The sequence below is a fragment of the Orycteropus afer genome, unplaced genomic scaffold, assembly GCF_000298275.1.
Source record: "Orycteropus afer afer isolate SDZICR_OR568_19922 unplaced genomic scaffold, OryAfe1.0 scaffold00015, whole genome shotgun sequence".
Lineage (NCBI taxonomy): Eukaryota > Metazoa > Chordata > Mammalia > Tubulidentata > Orycteropodidae > Orycteropus > Orycteropus afer.
In genome coordinates this window covers 722,100-742,021 of record NW_006921602.1, presented here as the reverse complement: position 1 = coordinate 742,021, position 19,922 = coordinate 722,100, and the positions used below count along the sequence as shown (strand labels likewise).

The window sequence follows — 19,922 nt, the reverse complement described above, 5'->3', positions numbered from 1 at the left end:
CTCCAAATGATTTTGAGTTTGTTCCACATTGTTCTCCCTCTCTATCCAGGATCTCCTACATCCCTTCCAAGTGGATGACAGTAATTCCCATTATTCTTAATGTTATCCGTAACTTGTTACGATCCACACAATCGAATACTTTGGCATAGTCAGTAAAACATAAGTAAACATCTTTCTGGTATTCTTTGCGTTCAGCTAAGATCCATCTGACATCAGCAATGATATCCCTTATTCCACGTCGTCTTCTGAATCCAGCTTGCATTTCTGAACGCTCTATGTCAATATGGAACCATTTTTGAATTATCTTCAATAAGATTTTACTTGCATGTGATACTAATGATACTGTTTGATAATTTCCACATTCTGTGGGATGGCCTTTCTTTGGAATGGGTACAAATATGGTTCTCTTCCAGTCAGTTGGCCAGGTAGCTGACTTCCAAATCTCTTGGCACAGCCGAGTGAGTGCCTCCAGCGGGGCATCCGTTTGTTGAAACATCTAAGTGGGTATGCTGTCAATTCCTGGAGTCTTGTTCTTCACCAATTCCTTCAGTGTAGGTTGGACTTTTTCCTTCAGTACCATTGCTTCTTGATCATATGCTACCTCCTGAAATGGATGAACAGTGACCAGTTCTTTTTGGTACAGTGATTCTGTGAATTCATTCCATCTTCTTTTGATGTTTCCTGCTTCATTTAATATTTTGCCTATAGAATCTTTGAATATTACAACTCAAGGCTTAATTTTTTTCCTCAGTGCTTTAAGCTTGAGATATGCTGAGTGTGTTCTTCCCTTTTGGTTTTCTGACTCCTGGTCTTTGCACATTTCGTTATAGTAATTAGCTTTGTCTTCTTAAGTTGCTCTTTGAAATCTTCTGTTCAGCTCTTTCATCTTGTCATTTCTTCCATTTGCTTTAGCTACTCTCCGCTCAAGAGCAAGCTTCACAGTCTCTTCTGACATCCCTTTTGGTCTGTTCTTCCTTATCTTTTAAAGGACCTCTTGTTCATGGATGATGTTACTGTTTATGGATAATTATAAAATTAGTATTTAAAACTTATATTCATATGTCTATACATTGGGAAAAGCCCCATGTCATCCCACAATTCCTCTGGTTTTCAGTCATTGGTGATCAGTGCATCAAGCCTATTCTTTAAATGGTCTCTAAATTCAAGGGGGATATAATCAAGGTTATATTTTGTCTCTCATAGACTTGTTTTAATTGTCTTAAACTTAAAGTTGAACTTGTATATGAGCAGTTGATGGTCTTTTCCACAATCAGCTCCTGGTTTTGTGTTGGCCGAAGATATTGAACTACTCCATCGTCTCTTGCCATAGATGTGATCAATCAGATTCCTGTGTATTCCATCTGGTGAAGTGCATGTGTATAACTATTGCTTATGTTGGTGAAAACAGGTATTTGCAAGGAATAATTAATTGGTTTTGCAAAATTTTATCATACGACTTCCAGCGTTATTTCCATCACCAGGGCTGTATTTTCCAACTACTGGTAATTCTTTGTTTCCAGCTTTTGCATTCCAGTCACCAGTGATAGTCAGCACATCTGGATTGCATGTTCAGTCAATTTCAGACTGCAGAAGTTGGTAGAAATCTTCAATTTCCTCGTCTTTGGCTTTGGTGGTTGGTACATAGATTTGAATAATAGTGATATTAACTGATCTTTCTTGTAGGCATATGGATATTATACTATCATTGACAGCATTGTACTTCAGGACAGATCTTGAAAAAAAGATTCTTTGTGATGATGAATGTCACACCATTTCCTCTTCAATTTGTCATTCCCGGTATAGTAGACCACATGGTGGTCTGATTCAAAACGGCCAAAACCAGTCCATTCCAGCTGGTTAATGACTAGGATATCAATCTTTATGCATTCCATTTTATTTTTGACAACTTCCAATTTTCCTAGATTCATACTTCGTACATTCCACGTTCCAATTATTAATGGATGTTTGTATCTATTTCTACTCATTTTGAGTCGTGCCACATGAGCCAATGGAGGTCCCAAAAGTTTTACTCTATCCATATCATTATGATCACCTCTACTCTGAGTGATCAACTCTTCCCCCATTCACATTTTGAGTCACTTTCTACCTATTGTTTAGGTTTAGGTTGTTTCTATCTTTTTGCTGTTGTGAATAGTGCTGCAGTGAACATGAGTATACCACCATTATTGCTATACTTTTCCAAAATATTCCACCCCCATTAGCATAAACTCATGCCCTGCAAACACAGCTTCCCTTTTCTATCTATGTATCTGGAGCTCTGGTGGCAAGTGCCTAAGGCATTTGACTGCTAACCAGAAGATTGGTGATTCAAACCTACCAACCACTCCACAGAAGTAAGGTGGGGCAGTCTACTTCCATAAAGATTTACCACCTTGGAAACCCAATGAGGAATTGACTTGATAGCGGTGAGTTTGGTTTTCTTCCTCCCTCCTACCCCTGGTAACCATTAATCTTTGATATATATACTTTTTTTTTTCTTCCCAACCTGCCTAGGAATTTTCCCTCCCATTCCTGATAACTGACAAAGAAACTTTCCTTCCATGTATAAATCTTTCCTTGACTTTTCACAGTAGTGGATTAATACAATATTTGTCCTTCTGTGATTGACTTATTTCACTCAGGATAATGTCTTCCAAATTCATCCACATTATATGATGTTTTGTAGATTCTACATTCTTCTTCAGGGTTGCATAGTATTCCGTTGTGTGTATGTAACCACAGTTTGGTTATCCATTCCTCTGTTGATGGGCATTTAGGTTGTTTCCATCTCTTTGCTATTGTGAATAGTGCTGCAGTGAACATGAGCGCACGTATCTATTTGTGTCCTGGCTCTCACTTCTTTAGGTGAATATTACTGTATATCTAGTAATGGGATTGGTAGATCAAATGTTATTTCTATTTCCAGCTTTTTAAGGAATCCTCATACTTCTTTCCACAGTGGTTGTATCATTTCACATTCCCACCATCAGTGTATGAGAGTTTCATTCTTTCCACATCCTTGCTATGTTGTCATTGTTTGCCATCGAAGTCGACCCCGACTCATAGTGACCCCTCCTTGGGTTTCCGAGGCAGTATCACTATGGAAATAGGATTGCCCAACCTTCCTTCCGAGGAGTGGCTGGTGAGTTTGAACTGCCAGCCTTCTGGTGAGCAGTCAAGTGCCTTAGGCACTATGCTACCAGAGCTCCTCATCCTTGCTACCTTGCTATAGCATTTGTTATTTTCTGTCTTGTTGAACTTTGCTGTTAATGGTGGGATGAAATGGTATCTCATTGTTTTGATTTGCATCTCTCTAATGGCTAATGATTGCGAACATTTCTTAATGTGTTTGTTGGGTGCCTGTATAAAGGCCCCATCTCTTAACCCCTTTCCCAAACCAATCCCTAGGGAATAACAAGGCTCATTTTGCTATATATCCTTCTAAACTTTTCCCATTGTATATTTAATATTATATCAGAAATCTCGTAGTGTCTAAGGCATTTGACTGCTAACCAGAAGGCTAGCGGTTCAAGCCCACCAGCCACTCCTCAAAAGGAAGATGGAGCAATCTACTTCTGTAGTGATACTGCCTCAGAAACCCAAGGAGGGGTCACTGTGAGTTGGGTCCTACTCGATGGCACATAACAACAACAACAACAACATTAAAAACATGTAGCGTGCCTTTGTCCTATTGCTGTTCCAGATTACGTGGATGTAAAAATTCTTCTTATCCTTCCACACTAGGGTAGTTTGGGAAGTAGAATCTGTATGTCCTAGGCCATGTGCATTTAAAAATTTTGATCATTTCTACGCTACCCTACATAACTACCAATCGAGGACTCTTCACTAGCTTATTATGGCTCATGTCTCTATACCTTTGTTACTTAATATCATCAGTTTTTAAAATTTTTACCATTTAAATCCTTAGCCATTGTGGTAGATTAAAAACATATTAAGGAGGTTGACTATATTGTAAATTAATAAACTGTTCGGTTTTTTTGTTGCATTTTTATATGTGTGTGTGTGTATATATATATATATATATATATATATATATTTGGTTGCTTGTTCTAGATGTTGCAAATACTGCACAGATGGTTTCGTCCTTTATTGTTTAAGAAGGTCTTATAAAAGAATGGTCTTTAAAATTTAGACCATTAGCAGTTCTGTTTAGAAACCCGTAGATTAAACTAGTCTTTTAAGTCTGGCTTCTTTTAAAATAATCCATTTGAGAGTCATTTATATTGTTGCATGTATTGGTAGTTCTTTTTATTGTTGAGTAGTATTCCACTGTATGAATATACCACAGTTTGTTTATACATTCTGCATTTGAGGATCATTTGGGTTTCCAGTTTTGGGTGGGTACAAATAAGGCTATTTTAAGCATTTTCATGCAGGTTTTTTGAGTGAGCAGAAATTTTCATTCCACTTGGGTAAATTTCTAGAATTTGGTTTCTGGGTTATATAGTAAGTATATTTTTACAAGAAACTTGTCCTACTTCTTCTGGTTTTCTGTATTATTTTGCATTCCCACCAGCGGTATATGAGAAAGTTGTAGTTTCACCAAATCCTCAGCAGCACTTGGTATTGTCAGGTTGGTTCCTTCTCATCCCTCATCTCCCATTCTAATAGGTGTATTGTGGTAACCTTGTGGCTTTAATTTGTATTTCCTTAATGGGCAATTATGTTGAGCATCTTTTTTATGCTTTTTTTTAATGTCCATCTGTAGATTTTAATGGTGAAATGTCCGTTCATAACTTTGCTCATTTTAAAAATTGGGTTTATTGAGAGGTTTTTTTTGAGAGGTTTAAAAATACATATTCTGCATACAAATCCTTTATCAGATATGTGGTCTGCAAATATATTCTTCCAGTTTGTGGCATTGTCTTCATCCTCTTAACAGTGTCTTTCAACTTTTGGTGGATTCTATTCTGCCAACTTCTCTTTTATGACTTGTGTTTTCAGTGGTTTTTTTTCCCCCCCTTTTTTGTGTGTGTGTTATGTCTAATTATTTGCCTAACCCAGTGTCACAAAGATCTTCTAGAAGATGGTATCTCATTGTTTTGATTTGCATCTCTTTAATGGCTAATGATTGTTAACATTTCTTTTTGTGTTTTTTGGGTGCCTGTATAAAGGCCTCATCTCTTTTAACCCCTTCCCAAACCAATTTCTTATGTATTCTTATGTTTTTACATTTATGTCTGATCCGTTTTGAGTTAATTTTTACTTGAAATGAGAGATATAGGCCAAGGCTGATTTTGTTCATGTGGATTCTAATTGCATTTGTACTATTTGTTGAAAAGATGATTTTTTTCCCCATCAAATTATTTTAATGCCTTTGTGAAAAATCACTTGGCTATGTTTCCAAACCAAACTCCGTGTTGTGGAGTTGATTCCTACTTGTGGTGACCCCTAATTGTATTTTGCAAGCCTGTAAATTTCATGGAAACAGACTGCCTCATCTTCCATGGAAAGGTTGGTGGGTTCAAATCACCAACCTTTTGGTTATAAGCCAAATGCCTTAACTAATTGCCACCAGAGCTCCTTTGGCTATATTTGCTTGGGTCTATTTCTGGTCTCTATTCTATTCCAGTGATCTGTGTATATCTGTCCTTTTGCTAATATATATATGTTATAATATGTCTTGAATTTAGGTGGTATCTTTCAAAATCATTTTGGCTAGTATAGTTTTTTTCAGATTCTATAGAGCTTTTAGAACCACCTTGTTGATCCCCCCCCCCCAAAAAAAAGAAAAAAAAAATTACTGGAGTTTTGATTGGGATAATATACATGATTGTGAATCTGTAGGTTATTTGGGAAGAATTAACATTTTGACTATGTTGAATATCCTAATCCATGGAAATTGTGTGTACCTTTCCATTTTCAAACTCATTGCCATCAAGTCGGATCCGACTCATAGCGACCCCTCTTTGGATTACTGAGGTGGTATCTCTACAGAAGTAGGTTGCCCAATCTTCCTTCCGAGGAGTGACTGATGGGTTTGAACTGCCAGCCTTCCGGTTAGCAGTCAAATGCCTTAGGCATTACACAACCAGAGCTCCCTTCCTATTTGTATGCCTTTTATTTTTCTTATCTAGTTGCATTTGCTAAGACTTCCATTACTATGTTGACTAGTATTTGTTCTAGATCTTAGGGAAAAGGCATTCTGTCTTTCGCCATTAAGTATCTATATATTCTGTACAAATAAACATATTATAGTTTAGGGTCAGTTATTGGATTTCTTTCCACATAATAACGCTTGTAGATTGGTTGTGCATATCTGTAGTGCTTTGTCAAGGAATAATTGTTAGGAAAGTCTGGGTCTAAGTAAGGAATACTTGGGTAGCTTAGCAGTATGCCTTGGGTGTCTGCAATTTTTACTTTGAGGGCAGATACAAATGTATAGGGAGCTCTGGTGGTATAGTGCCTAAGGCATGTGACTGCTAACTGGAAGGCTACCAGTTCAAACCCACCAGCCTCTCCTCAGAAGGAAGATTGGGCAGTCTACTTTTGTAGAGATACCATGCCTTGGAAACCCAATGAGGGGTCGCTATGAGCGGATCCAACTCAATGACAGTAAGTTTGGTTTGGTATGAATATGTATGTACTCTTCTGTGACAAATGATAATGTTGAGAATAATTGATAGAAATCTCTTTCAAAATTAATCTTCATAGAAGATTACTTTTTAACTGAGTAGTTAACTGATGCAGTGGTCTAATTATGGTAAAGGTAGAAGTAGTTTTTAGTGCATATAAATCTGTTTTGAACGGTTATTTGATAGGGTAAAACTATACATGAAATACAAATCAGCAGGCCCAGATTTCAGTTCCATCTCTGGCATATTAGCATCTTTGAATTTGTTGGACTTAGCTGATCTTTTGGATCCAAGTGAGTTTTGAATTAAAATTCAATACCCAAATAATGAGTTGACAGCATCATGGGAAGTGGAGAATGATAGGGCATTAAATTTGGGGTTTATTTTATAGTGTTGGCCTTTCCTTGTAGAAATGAATTAGCAGCGTAAGCTTGCACACTGTAAATTATTACATGATACAGATATTTTGTGAGTTTTAAGTATCTCTGAAGTACTTTTTTTTTTAAGTCTCTGTTTTAAAAGTTACTTGAACTCATTTGAACTATTCAGTACGTGTTGTTGTTGTTGGGATAATATACATGATTGTGAATCGGACCCGACTCATAGCATCCCTTCCTTGGGTTTCCGAGGCAGTATCACTACAGAAGTAGATTGCCCAACCTTCCTTCCGAGGAGTGGCTGGTGGGTTTGAACCACCAACCTTCTGGTTAGCAGTCAAGTGCCTTAGACACTATGCTACCAGAACTCCATTCAGTACATAGGTGTTAGAAATTGTATTGATTAAAACTGATAGTATGCTGTATAGTCTTAAATCTTAATTGAAAAAATAATTTTAATTAATGATTTAATATAGTAACTTACTTTTTTATACGATGTTTTTGGTACTTATTTTGAGTTGTTTTAGAATTTTGTAAGAGACCTGCTATGTTAATGTTGCAAACTATTTTTAAATAGTCTTGGTCTTATAACTAAAATTTTTTATTTCCTTAGACAAATATAGAAATATCTTAGGAGAAGAGATTTCGGTGTAGTGTTCAGGAAATAAAAATTCAACCTAGAAGTTCACTAAATGTTCATGAAGTGCCAAAGCCTTAAAATGACTTTTTTTTCCCCTTCTTTAGAATCCAGCGACTATCACAAGAATACTCCTTAGCCACTTCAATTGGGATAAAGAGAAGCTAATGGAAAGGTAAGGAACTATATTTTCAGCTTTATATTTAGAAGTAATACAGAAACCCTGTTGAACTCAATTTACTTTAATAAGTAAGTAAAGTAAGTATTGATTTATATAGCAAACCAGTGTGCAATAGTGTCTGTTTTCATTTCTTGTATTCTCCACGTTTAAATTCTGCAACTCAGGCTTAATATTTCTCATTTTATTTGGGGAGTGGAGTGGGTAGGGAGGCTCTGCTTCAGTTCTATACTATTGAGTTTTGGGAACTAAAAATAGGTAGGAAAAAAACTAAATTTTTGATAAATTTGGAGCACATGAATAAGACCTTTCTTTAATTACTTAAAGATGTCTTGCCCATAAACCTTTATTAGGCATATACATGACATTTACTCAGTAAAAACAATAAAGTAATTAACTTAATCACTCAGAAATGACATTTATTTAGTGAAAACAAAATAAGGAAGTTCCTTAGGGTATCCTGACCCCCAGAAAAGTTGTTTGGACTTATTCTCTTGATTTCAGGGTGGGATTTTCTTCCATTTGGGTATTGTGTATTTTCCCTCTGAAAATCTTTGTAATTCTAGAAGAAGAAATAGCTGGATCTGGAGAATGACAGTATTAATATCATTCTTAATCTTTCTTCTATTCCTTAGATTGGAAATTTGGGGCATTTGTTAAAGAGGTGACAACCTCTATATAGTTAGTTATTCTATCAGCCTTATTCCATTGGCAGTTCTAATTTTAGTGTAAAATTCCACCTAGTTATTGGTGGGAATTGAGAGCCCAAATACTGTGAGAAATATTTATGGAAAATATTTTCCATTTGATTTTAAAATTCAGAGAGCACTTTGTAAAACAGATATTAAATAGTACTCAGAATATTGCCCAGTTTCACACACCTTACACCCAAACTACAGTTTTATACAGGAAAACCTGTGAAAGGCAGAACCTGTGTAAGGCAGAAATCTGTCAATGAAGGAAAAGGCAAATATTTTCCACTAATAGAGAACAATAGAAAAGTGGTAAGACAATATCCTGTCAAAGGTGGGAAATTTGGAATGCCTGGAAAACCACAGCTGTTATTGTTGTTGTTGTTTGCCATCGAGTCGGCCCTGACTCACAGCGACCCCTCCTTGGGTTTCTGAGGCAGTATCACTACGGAAGTAGGAATGCCCAACCTTCCTTCCGAGGAGTGGCTGGTGGGTTTGAACCACCAGCCTTCTGGTTAGCAGTCAAGTGCCTTAGGCACTGTGCTACCAGAGCTCCTTAGTAGCAATCATAACTGTCAGTTTTTGAGTCCTACTGGGTCAGGCACTATTTCATTTTATCCTCCTGATAGCTTTATGAGATAGAAACTATTATCATCTCTGCTTACTTGATAAAGAACCTAAGACTTAGTGCTTAAATTCTTTATCTGAGCTTATTAACATAAGAATGTAACACTCATACTCAGGTTTGTTGGACTCCAAAGCCCATATTCTTAATAAATAACAATGCATACAGGTTTCACGAAGGTTAAACTATTCCTTGACCAGTTGGATTGGTTGGTTGGTTGGTTGGTTGGTGGTTTTTCATCTCCACGGATTGGACAGTCTTATTTATAGTCACTGATGTTTTAAAATCATTTTTTGAAACATTTGCTTTAAAGTTATTTATTTCAGACACTTCTTCAAGGAGCCCTAGTGGTGCATTCGTTAAGCACTCGTGTTAAATGAAAGGTTGATGCCTCTCACCTACCAGTGGCTCCATAGGAGAAAGATGTGGCAGTCTGCTTCCGTATAGATTACAGCCTTGGAAACCCTATGTGGAAGTTCTGCTCTGTCCTATAAGGATCACTATGAATAGGAATTGACTCAGCACAGTGGCTTACTAGGAAGAAGGAGTTTTCATTGTTTGTATCTTATGCAATTCAAGTAAATTAGGCTTAACCCATTCATAGTTTATCTCTTATTAATATATTTCTCCAAAGATAACTGAATTTTGTCTTATAACTGTAAACAATACTGGAAGCATTTCTCAGTTAAATATTCTACTTAAGTGTGGAAGGATGTCTGGTGGTGCAGTGGTAAAGCATTTGGCTGCTAATCAAAAGATGGGTGGTTTGAACCCACCAGCCGTTCCATAAGAGAAAGCTGAGACAATCTGCTTCTATAAAGATTTATAGCCTTTAGAAACCTTATGGGGCAGATCTGCTCTATACTACATAGGGTCGCTGTGAGTCAGAAATCAACTCAGTGCCCTTGGGTATAGTGGCTTACTTGTGTGGTAAGTATGAAAGTTAGAGGCTTCTAGAAGACTTCTATGAGTGGCAATATATTTTGGGGTTGTTCATTGATTTTTCACTTTATGTTCTACATTGTCTGATATGGGTGATGTCACACCATTTTTATTATTATTATTACTTTTTTTATTTTTTATTGTGATTTGGGTGAAAATTTACAGAGCAAATTCACTTTTCATACAACAGTTCTACATACACTTTGTCTCATGACACTAACTACAATTTACCCCAATGCAACAGCTCCCCTCCCACTTCCTCCCTATAGTTACCTCTTCCCTGTCTCCATCCCTCCTTGCACTCCTGCCCCCTGAGCTATCTCCCTGTGCATAAACAGCCCTTCTTTCTACCAAGATTGTTCTCTCCAAGGAGTGTATCTACCTCAGGTAAATGTTCAACTCATATGCCTGTCTTTTGTTTGGCTGGAAGCCACAGGTATGAGTTCAGTTCCAGACCTGACAGGCAGCTAGGGGCCATAGTCTCAGTGGTTCCACCAGGCTCTATCAGATCAGCAAACCTGGCCCTCCCTTTTTTTTTTACTTCAAGTGATTTTGAGTTTTGTTCCACATTGTTCTCCCTCTCTATCCAGGATCTCCTACATAGATCTCCCTCCGAGTGGTTGACAGTGGTAGCCGGGCACCATCTACTTCTTCTGGTCTCATAGTCATATAGGCTGCAGATTCCATGGTGTACCAGTCACTAGGACTAATTGTTTCCATGAATCTTTGGTTTTCTTCATTCTTCTTTGCTCTGGTCGAGGAGAGACCCATCGTTGCATCTAGATGGCTGCTTGCAAGCTTTTAAGATCCCAGTTACTTGCCAAAGTAGGAGGTGGAACAATGTTTTGTGTAGTATGCTATACCAGTTGAGGTTGATATCCCCTGTGACTATGATATGTCCCCTGAGCCTACTGGTTCAACTACTCAATCCCTCTGGGTAGCTGGCTGTGAATGTCACACCATTTTTAAGGATTTGCCTGGGGGGATATCTTTTACATTTTTTAATATTTACTCTTCCTGGTTTATTTTGTTTTAGGTATATCTTTTATAAACTTCATGTAGGTGATTTTTTTTTTTTTAATTTGATCTCCAAAGATATCTCTTAATAGTTGTGATCAAGCCATTCACATATTTTTGTGATTATTAATGTGTTTAGATTTAACAGTTGACACTGTAAGTTGTTCTTCATATATTGTTGTTGTTGTTAGGTGCCATCAAGTCGGCTCTGACTCATAGTGACCCTATATACAACAGAACAAAACACTGCCCTGTCGTGCACCATCCACACAATCCTTAATGTACTTGAGCTGTCGTTGGAGTCACTCTGTCAATCCATCTCCTTGAGGATCTTCTCCTTTTTCACTGACCCTCCTTTTTACCAAGCATGGTATCCTCCAAGGAATGGTCCCTTCTGACAGAATGACCAAAGTAGATGAGACGAAGACTGGCCATTCTCCCTTCTAAGGAGCATTCCGGGTATACTTCTAGGACAGATTTGTTAGTTGTTTTGGCAGTCCCTGGTGTTTTCAGTATTCATCCCCAGCACCACAGTTCAAAAGCATCAACTCTTCTTCGCTCTTCCTTATTCGTGGTCCACCTTTCACATGCAAATGAGGTGATTGAGAATACCTTGGATTGGGTTGTTGTTTGTTGTTGTTATGTGCGGTGGAGTTGGACCTGACTCATCGATCCCTCCTTGGGTTTCCAAGGCAGTATCATTACGGAAGTAGATTGCCCCATCTTCCTTCAGAAGAGTGGCTGGTTAGGTGCACCTTAGTCTTTAAAGTGATAGCTTTCCTTCTTAACACATTAAAGAGGTCTTTTGCAGCAGAGTTTCCCAGTTCTCTCTCTCTCTCTCTCTCTCTCTCTCTCTCTGTGTGTGTAGGAGCTCTGGTAGCGTAGTGGCGGTTCAAACCCACCAGCGACTCCTCGGAAGGAAGATTGGGCGATCTGCCTCCTTATTGATACCGCCTTGGAAGCCCAAGGAGGGGTCGCTATGAGTCGGATCTGACTCCACAGCAGTGCGTTTGTTTGTTTTGTTTATATATATATGTTTTGTTTGGTTATTTTGTTGGTTTTGATCAAGTTTTTCCCCCTTTTTTAAAACCTAATAATTTCAGAGTTACGTATTTCATGTTCGTTTTTCTAGTGGTGATTCTTGCAAGTTGTACATGTATACTTAAGCATACATTTATAACAACATGTAGTTACAGCGTTTGCTATATTCATCCCTGGCACAAGACGAAAATTGAAGTATACTTTCTTCTCTATTCTCTTCTTCTCCTCTTAACATACATGATACAAAAACTAGTTGCTCTCAAGTAGATTCTTATTCATGGTTACCCCAATGTGTAGCATAGTTGAATTGTACTTTATAGGGTTTTTTAATGACTGTGACCTTTCAAAAGTAGAATGCCAGGCCTTTATTCTGATGCATCTCTGGGTGGGTTCTGACTGCCATCCTTTTACCCTTAACCATTCGCATTACCTGGGGATTCCCTATCATAAATTTATTTGAATAAAATTTAATTTTAAATTTGATTTTAAGCTTTATTCTGAATATATTTAAGTTTTTTTCTTTTTGCTAATTTGTTTCTTCCATACTGCTCCATTCGCCAAATTTACCTATTTTCCTCTGAAATATATCCTTAAATTATTTAAGTCATATTTTATAAACTTTGAGTCCTGTTTCTTGCAATGATTTTATTTCACCCTCATACTTCAGTAATTGTTTTTCTGTCTCTAAAATTCCAGTGGTGAAGTTCTTTCCTCTTAAAACTTGGAAGCTGTTGCTCTGTTTTCTTGTATTCAGTGTTGTTAGTAAGTTTGTTATCATTCTGGTTCTTATTCGTTGAAATTCTCTTTGAAGAGAAATATTTAATAAGAAAATTTATCTTAGTATATCTAGATACAGGTTTTGAAAACACATACAACATTGGATCCTTTAAAGCTGGACTCTCGATATTTTTGGTTTGGGGAAATTCTTAGCTCTTATTTCTTCAGTATTACGTGTTCTCCATTCTCTTGTTGCTTTCTACGATTCTTGTTAATCACATACTGAGATTTCTGCATCTCTTACTTTCTCTGCATCTCTTCTCTTTTTTGCCCAATATATTTCATAGTTTTCTTCTGTACTTGTCATCTTTGCTTTTGTTTTCTTTTCTGTGAAAATTCCTCAGCGTAATTATTTTAATTCATTAAACTGGTTTTGCTTCTACATCTGTTCTGTTTAGCTATCTTTAGTTTATTTCAGCTGAGTCCAACTAATTCTTTATAATAACAGTTTATTTGTGTGTTGTGGATGTAATGCTCCCCTTTATCTTTCTTAGAATATAAACAGTTTTTACACAGGCATTCTCTTCTAGATTATACATCAGCAAGTATACATAGAAGAGGATTTAATACATATACTTAATACCCTTCAAAGGATATTGTTTTCAAATTGACTACATTGTAAACTACAATAAATTAAAAAAGGGAAAAAGATATGCATGCCTTCTTCACATTAGAACACAAAAATGAATTGCTAAAATAATTTAAGTACAAATTAAATAAGTATAGATGTGGGATGTGGCTGAAGAGGGACAAGGAAATTTTAAGTGCCTTTATTAGTAAAATTTAAAGAAGTAGAAAATGAACTAAGCCTTTGAAACCAGGAAGTTAGAAAAATAATACAATAAACCCAAAGAGAACAACAGGATTGATTAAATATCCCCCCAAAAAAGCCATAAAACAAAATGGATTTTTTATAGTGGTAAACCATTAGAAAATATGGTAAGGGAAAAGAAGGCATAGATAATCAGCATTGGGCATAATGGGAATTAAGGCTAATAATAGAATAAAATAATAATTGAATTTCGTAAATTAATGGTCTAGTAGAATTTCTCCTAGAAATGCAAGATTGGGTCATCATTAGAAAAAACCTGAACAATAAGAAAACAAACAACTCAATTAAAAGATGGGCAGAATGTATAGACACTTCACCAAAGAAGGTATACAAAATAAGTATATGAAAAGATGCTCAACACCGTAAGTCATTCGGCAACTGCAAATTACAAGTACATACCACTACACACTTATGAGAATGATACCACTACACACTTTCTAGGTAGTAGACACTTACAGTTTTGGTGATGGTAAAGGCAATACAGTATGGGGTAAGTTAGCACAACTTGACCAAGGTAGATAAAGACACTATGAAGTATGTAAGAATAGGAGCCAATTTCCATAAATGCTATAATGCATACAATTTTGCAACAACAGTAATAACAAAAAAATAAATATGTGTAGGGTTATATAGGTAGCTATGTATGCTATATATAGAAAGGGCTATGTGAACATATGCACTTGCCATATATAGGTAATATTTGTAGGCATACGTACATACATGTTTGTATATATTCATATATATAATTAAGCATGTAGGGTACACAGTTAGGAATTTTTCCTATACTTAGCTAAACACCTCGCACGATTGGTTTATTGGGCTAAAAGCCTTGGTACCATAATCTCTTGGGATGGTTCAGTCAGTTGGCATAACATAATTCATAAAGATAATCTTCTACATCTTACTTTAGTGAGTGGCATCTGGGGTCTTAAAAGATTGTGAATGGCCCTCTATGATACAACTATTGGTCTCCACTCAATGGAGCAAAAAGGAATGAAGGAAATGAAAGATTTAAAGAAGAAACTAGTCCATAGGGTGAATAGCCCAAATAAACCATGACCTCTTCCAGCCTGAAACCAGAAGAACTAAAGGTACCTGGCTTCCACCACTAGCTGTTTTCTTTGCATCTGCTAAGATCATACGATTTTTCTTCTTTAATTTGATGAAGTAATGGACTAAATTAATTGATTTTCTGATGGTGAACCAGTCTTACATACCTGTAATAAATCCCACTTGACTGTGGAAAATGTGGTGTGTAATTCTTTTAAAACATCATTGGATTCAATTTGCAAATATTTTGTTGAGGATTTTTACATCTATATTCATGAGAGATACTGGTCTGTAGTTTTCCTTTCCTATAATGGCTTTGCCTGGTTTTAAACTAGGGTAATGCTCGCCTCTTAGAATGAGTTAGAAAGTATTCCTTCTGTGGTGCAGTGAATTACTTAATTCAGACCTTGTAGCCATCGTATTTGTAACTCCCTCCAAATGACTAGGTGGAATTATGCAAATGAGATGCTTATGGCCCACCACTGGGTTTGGACAGCTCACTGATGCATATAAGTGTCATGACATTTGTAGGTGTGGGACCATGCCAATAAGGTTCATAGAACCCTAGTAACTGGGTTGGTCAGTTTCACCATCCCTCTAGTCTTAAAATGAGCCATCCCAGAGGTAGAAAGAAGAAACTCACTACCACTGAGAAGAAGATGAGGGAGCAGAGTATTTCCTTTGGACCCAGGTTCCCTGATTTGGGAACCTTCAACACCCAAGAGACAGTAAGAGACTATGGTGGGAAATGGAGGTAGCAGAAAAGGGAGACTGGCAGGAGACAGCATGGTGGTCCTGTAGACCCATGGAGCAAGAGAGCTAAGTAGCTTTCAGCAGGAGGCTTTCTGTTGAGTAGGGTGACTCCAGTTACTTGGCAGAGCTGGGCTTACCAACCTACAGATCTAAGTTGTAACCGATCTAACAGTTGCCTGAGAAAGCCCTGAGCAGGGTCCAGAGGCAGTGGTATCTAACCCAGCAGATAAGTAGAAAGTGCAAAGGTACAGACACTTGGTGTCAGAATTGATAAAAAGGTTGGCGAGAGGGGGTATGTCTGACCTCTGCCTTGAGAGTTTCGGGATGATGATTCTCCTTCACTCTTGTGAAGGTAGAGGTCACACACCTCTACAGCTATGGTATTTTTATACCTTCTGGAAGAGATTATAGACAGTTGGTATCATTTTTTAAATGTTTGGTGGAATTCACCAGTGAAACATCTGGCCTGTTGCTTTCTGTTTCGGGGATTCAGTTTCTTTAATGGATTTGGTGTTATAAGTTGCCATAGTATTGGCCCCTGACTCATTGTGACCCCATGTACAATGAAATCTGACAGTTAACTATTTCTCCTTGTATGATTTTAGTGTCTTTCAAGGAATTGGTCTGTTGTTTTTTGTTACCTTATTTGTAAACATGTTGTTGTTGTTAGATGCCCTTGAGTTGCTTCCGACTCGTAGTGACCCTATGTACAACAGAATGAAACACTGCTTTGTGTGTGCCATGCTCACAGCTCACAGTTCTTGCTATGCTTGAGCCTATTATGTCAGTCCATCTCATTGAGGGTGTTTCTCTTTTTCCCTGACCCTCTACTTTACCAAGCATTATTCTTCTGCAGGGATTGGTCCCTTCTGATAACATGACCAAAGTACAAGAGACTTAAGTCTAGCCATTCTTGCCTCTAAAGAACATTTTGGCTGTACATCTTCTAAGGTAGATTTATCCATTCTTCTGGTAGTCCTTGGTATATTCAGTATTCTCTGCCAACACAGTAGTTCAAATGCATCAGTTCTTCCTTATTCATTGTAGAGCTTTCACAGGCATATGAGACTTTAAAAAGACCATGGCTTGGGTCAGGCGTATTGGTCTTCAAATGTGACATCTTTGCACTTTAACGCTGTGAAGATGTCTTTCACAGCAGATTTACTCAATGTAATACGTTCTTTGATTTCTTTTTTTTTTTTTTTTTTAAGTTTGCTTAGACATACCTGATCATTTAGCCTGTCTGCCTATGTATCCACCAGTAGATTAATGTTTGCTATAGATGATAATGCAGCATTGTGTATGTAAAAGTGTTTTATCTTTTTTATTTGTACCTCTTCTGCACATCTTTGTTTGATTTCTTGACTGCTGTTTCCAAGGGTTTAGATTGTGAATCCAAGTAATACGAAATCCTTCACAGCTACAGTATTTTCTCCATGTAGCAAGATGTTGCTATTGCTTCAGTTGTGAGGATTTTTGTTTTCTTTATGTTGAAGTGCAATCCATACTGAAAGCTGTAATCTTTGATCAGTAAGTACTCTGAGTCCTCTTCACTTTCAGCAAGCAGAGTTGTGCCATCTGCATTTCTCAGGTTGTTAATGAGACTTCCTTCATTCCTGATGCCACATTCTTCACATAGTCCAACCTCTCAGATTATTTGCTAAGCATACAGATTGAATATGTACAGTGAAAGGATGCAGCCCTGATGCATACCCTTCCTGATTTTAGATTATGCGGTGGAATCCCCTTGTTCTGTATGAACAACTGCCTCTTGGTCTATATACAGATTCCTCATGAGGACAATTAAGTGTTTTGGAATTTCTGGTTTTTTTCAGTGTTACCCATAATTTGTTATGATCCACACAGATGAATGTCTTTCATAGTCAGTAAAACACAAGTAAACATCTTTCTGGTATTCTTTGCTTTTAGCCAAGATCATCTGACATCAGCAATGATATCCCTCATTCTACATCCTCTTCTGAATAGAGCTTGAATTTCTGGCAGTTCACTCTTGATGTACTGCTTTGACCTTTTTTAAATTATTTGCAGCAAAAGTTTTTAATTGCAAGTGATATTGTGATATTAATAATATTGTTTGATAATTTCCACATTCTCTTGTATCACCTTTCTTGGTAATAGGCACAAATATGGATCTGTTCCAGTCTGATAACTAGGTAGCTGTCTTCCAAATTTCTTCACATAAATAAGTGAGCACTTCCAGTGTGGCATCCATTTGTTGTAATGTCTCAGTGGTATTCTCTCAGTTCTTTGAGCCTTTTTTTTTTTTTTTTTTACCAGTTCTTTTAGAAAGTGCAGCTGGGACTTCTTCCTTTAGTACCATTGGTTCTTAATCATATGGTACCTCCTGGAATGGTTGAGTGTCAGCTGTTTTTGGTACAGTGACACTGTGTATTCCTTACATCTTTTTTTAGATGCTTCCTGCCTCATTCAGTATTTTGCCCATAGAATCCTTCAGTATTGCAACTCAACACTTAAATTTTTTCTTCAGTTCTTTCAGCTTGAAAAATGTTGAGCCTGTTCTTCCCTTTTGGTCTTTGCACATTTCGGTATAATACTTTACTTTGTCTTCTTGAGCCACCCTTTGAAATCTGTTTAGCTCTTTTACATCATCATTTGTTTGCTTTAGCAACTCTCCCCTCAAGAGTAAGTTTCTCAGTCTCCTCTGAGATACATTTTTCTCTTTTCTTTCTTCCTTATCTTTTTTAATGACCTTCGCTTTCTTCATGTATGATGTTTTTAACATCATCCCACAACTTGTCTGATCTTTGGTCATTGGTGTTCATTGCATCAAATCTGTTCTACATATGGTCTCTGAATTCTGATGGGATATACTCAAGGGCATATTTTGGCTCTTGTCGACTTGTTTTAATTTTCTTCACCTTCTTCTTGAAATTGAATTTAGCAGTTGTTGGTCTGTTCCACAATTTTCCTCTGACCTGGTTTTGACTGATAGTATTGAGCTTCTCCATCATCTCTTTCCATTGTGTAGCTGATGTGATGCCTGTGTATTTTCTCTGGCAAAGTTCTTGTGTATAGTTGCTGTTTAGTTTGTTGAAAAAAGTATTTGCAGTGAATAAGTCGTCATCATTGTTGTTGTTAGGTGCTGTGGGGTCAGCTTTGACTCATTGTAACCGTATGTACACCAGAATGAAAGTGCCTGGTCCTGTGCCAGCCTTATAAGCCTTGTTATACCTGAGCCTATCATTGCAGCCACTGTGTCAATCCATCTCCTTGAAGACCTTCCCTTTTTTGCTGACCTTCCACTTTACCAAGCATAATATCCTCCAGGCAATGATCCCTTCTGACAAGATGACCAAAGTAGGTGAGATGAAGACTGGCCATTCTCCTTGCCAAGGAGCATTCCAGGTGGACTTCTTCCAAGACAGATTTGTTCATTCTTCTGGCAGTCCACGGTACTCAGTATTCTTCGCCAACACCACAGCTCAAAAGCATCAACTCTTCTTTGGTCTTTCTTATTCTCAGTCCAGCTTTCACTTACATATGGGTGATTGAAAATACCATGGCTTGGGTCAGACACACCTTAGTCTTCAAAGTGACATCTTTACTCTTCAACACTTGAAAGAGGGCTTTTGCAGCAGATTTGCCCAGTGCAATACATCGTCTGATTTCTTGACTGCTGCTTCCATTGGTGTTGATTGTGGAATCAAGTAATGTGAAATCTTTGACAGCTTCAGTCTTTTCTCCATTTGTTGTAATGCTGCTTATCGGCCCAGTTGTTAGGATTTCCATTTTCTTTATATTGAGGGGTAATCCATACTGCGGACTGTAGTCTTTAATCTTCATCAGTAAGTGCTTCAACTCTTCTTCACTTCAGCAAGGTTGTGTCATCTGTATATTGCAGGTCAGTAAGTCATTAGTCTTAGAAAATTATGTCATGTGATTTCTGACATCATTTCTATCAGCAAGCCCATATTTTCCAACTATTGGTGCTTCTTTGTTTCTACCTTTTACATTTCAATCCGCAGCAATCATCAGTGAATCTTGATTTCATGTTTGGTCAGTTTCAGACTGGAGACGTTTCTTCACCTTAGCTTTAGAGGTTGGTATGTAAATTTCAGTAATACTTGTATTAACTGATGTTCATTGCAGGCGTATGAATATTATCCTATCACTGACAGCATTGTTCTTCAGGATAAATCTTGAAATGATGTTCTTGATGATGAATGTGACTCCATTCTTTTTCAATTTGTCATTCCTGGCATAGTAGACCATATGGTTGTTGTTCTGATTACCTAGTGCTGCTCTGACAAGATATACCACCAGTGGGATGGTTTGAAGAAATAGGAGTTTATTCTCCTATAGTTCAGGAGGCTAGAAGTCTGAGTTCAAAGTGCCAGGCTCTAGGGAGCTGGATGAAAGCCCC

General features: G+C 37.3%; 1 protein-coding gene across 1 annotated transcript in view; it reads left to right on the top strand.

Moving 5' to 3' along the window:
• Positions 1-19,922, top strand: part of ARIH1 (ariadne RBR E3 ubiquitin protein ligase 1) — a 130,390-nt gene that overhangs the window by 50,334 nt on the left and 60,134 nt on the right. The window contains exon 2 of the mRNA XM_007956932.2: positions 7,718-7,785. Within this exon, the coding sequence (XP_007955123.1) occupies positions 7,718-7,785 (68 nt within the window). The remainder of the gene's footprint in view (positions 1-7,717; positions 7,786-19,922) is intronic.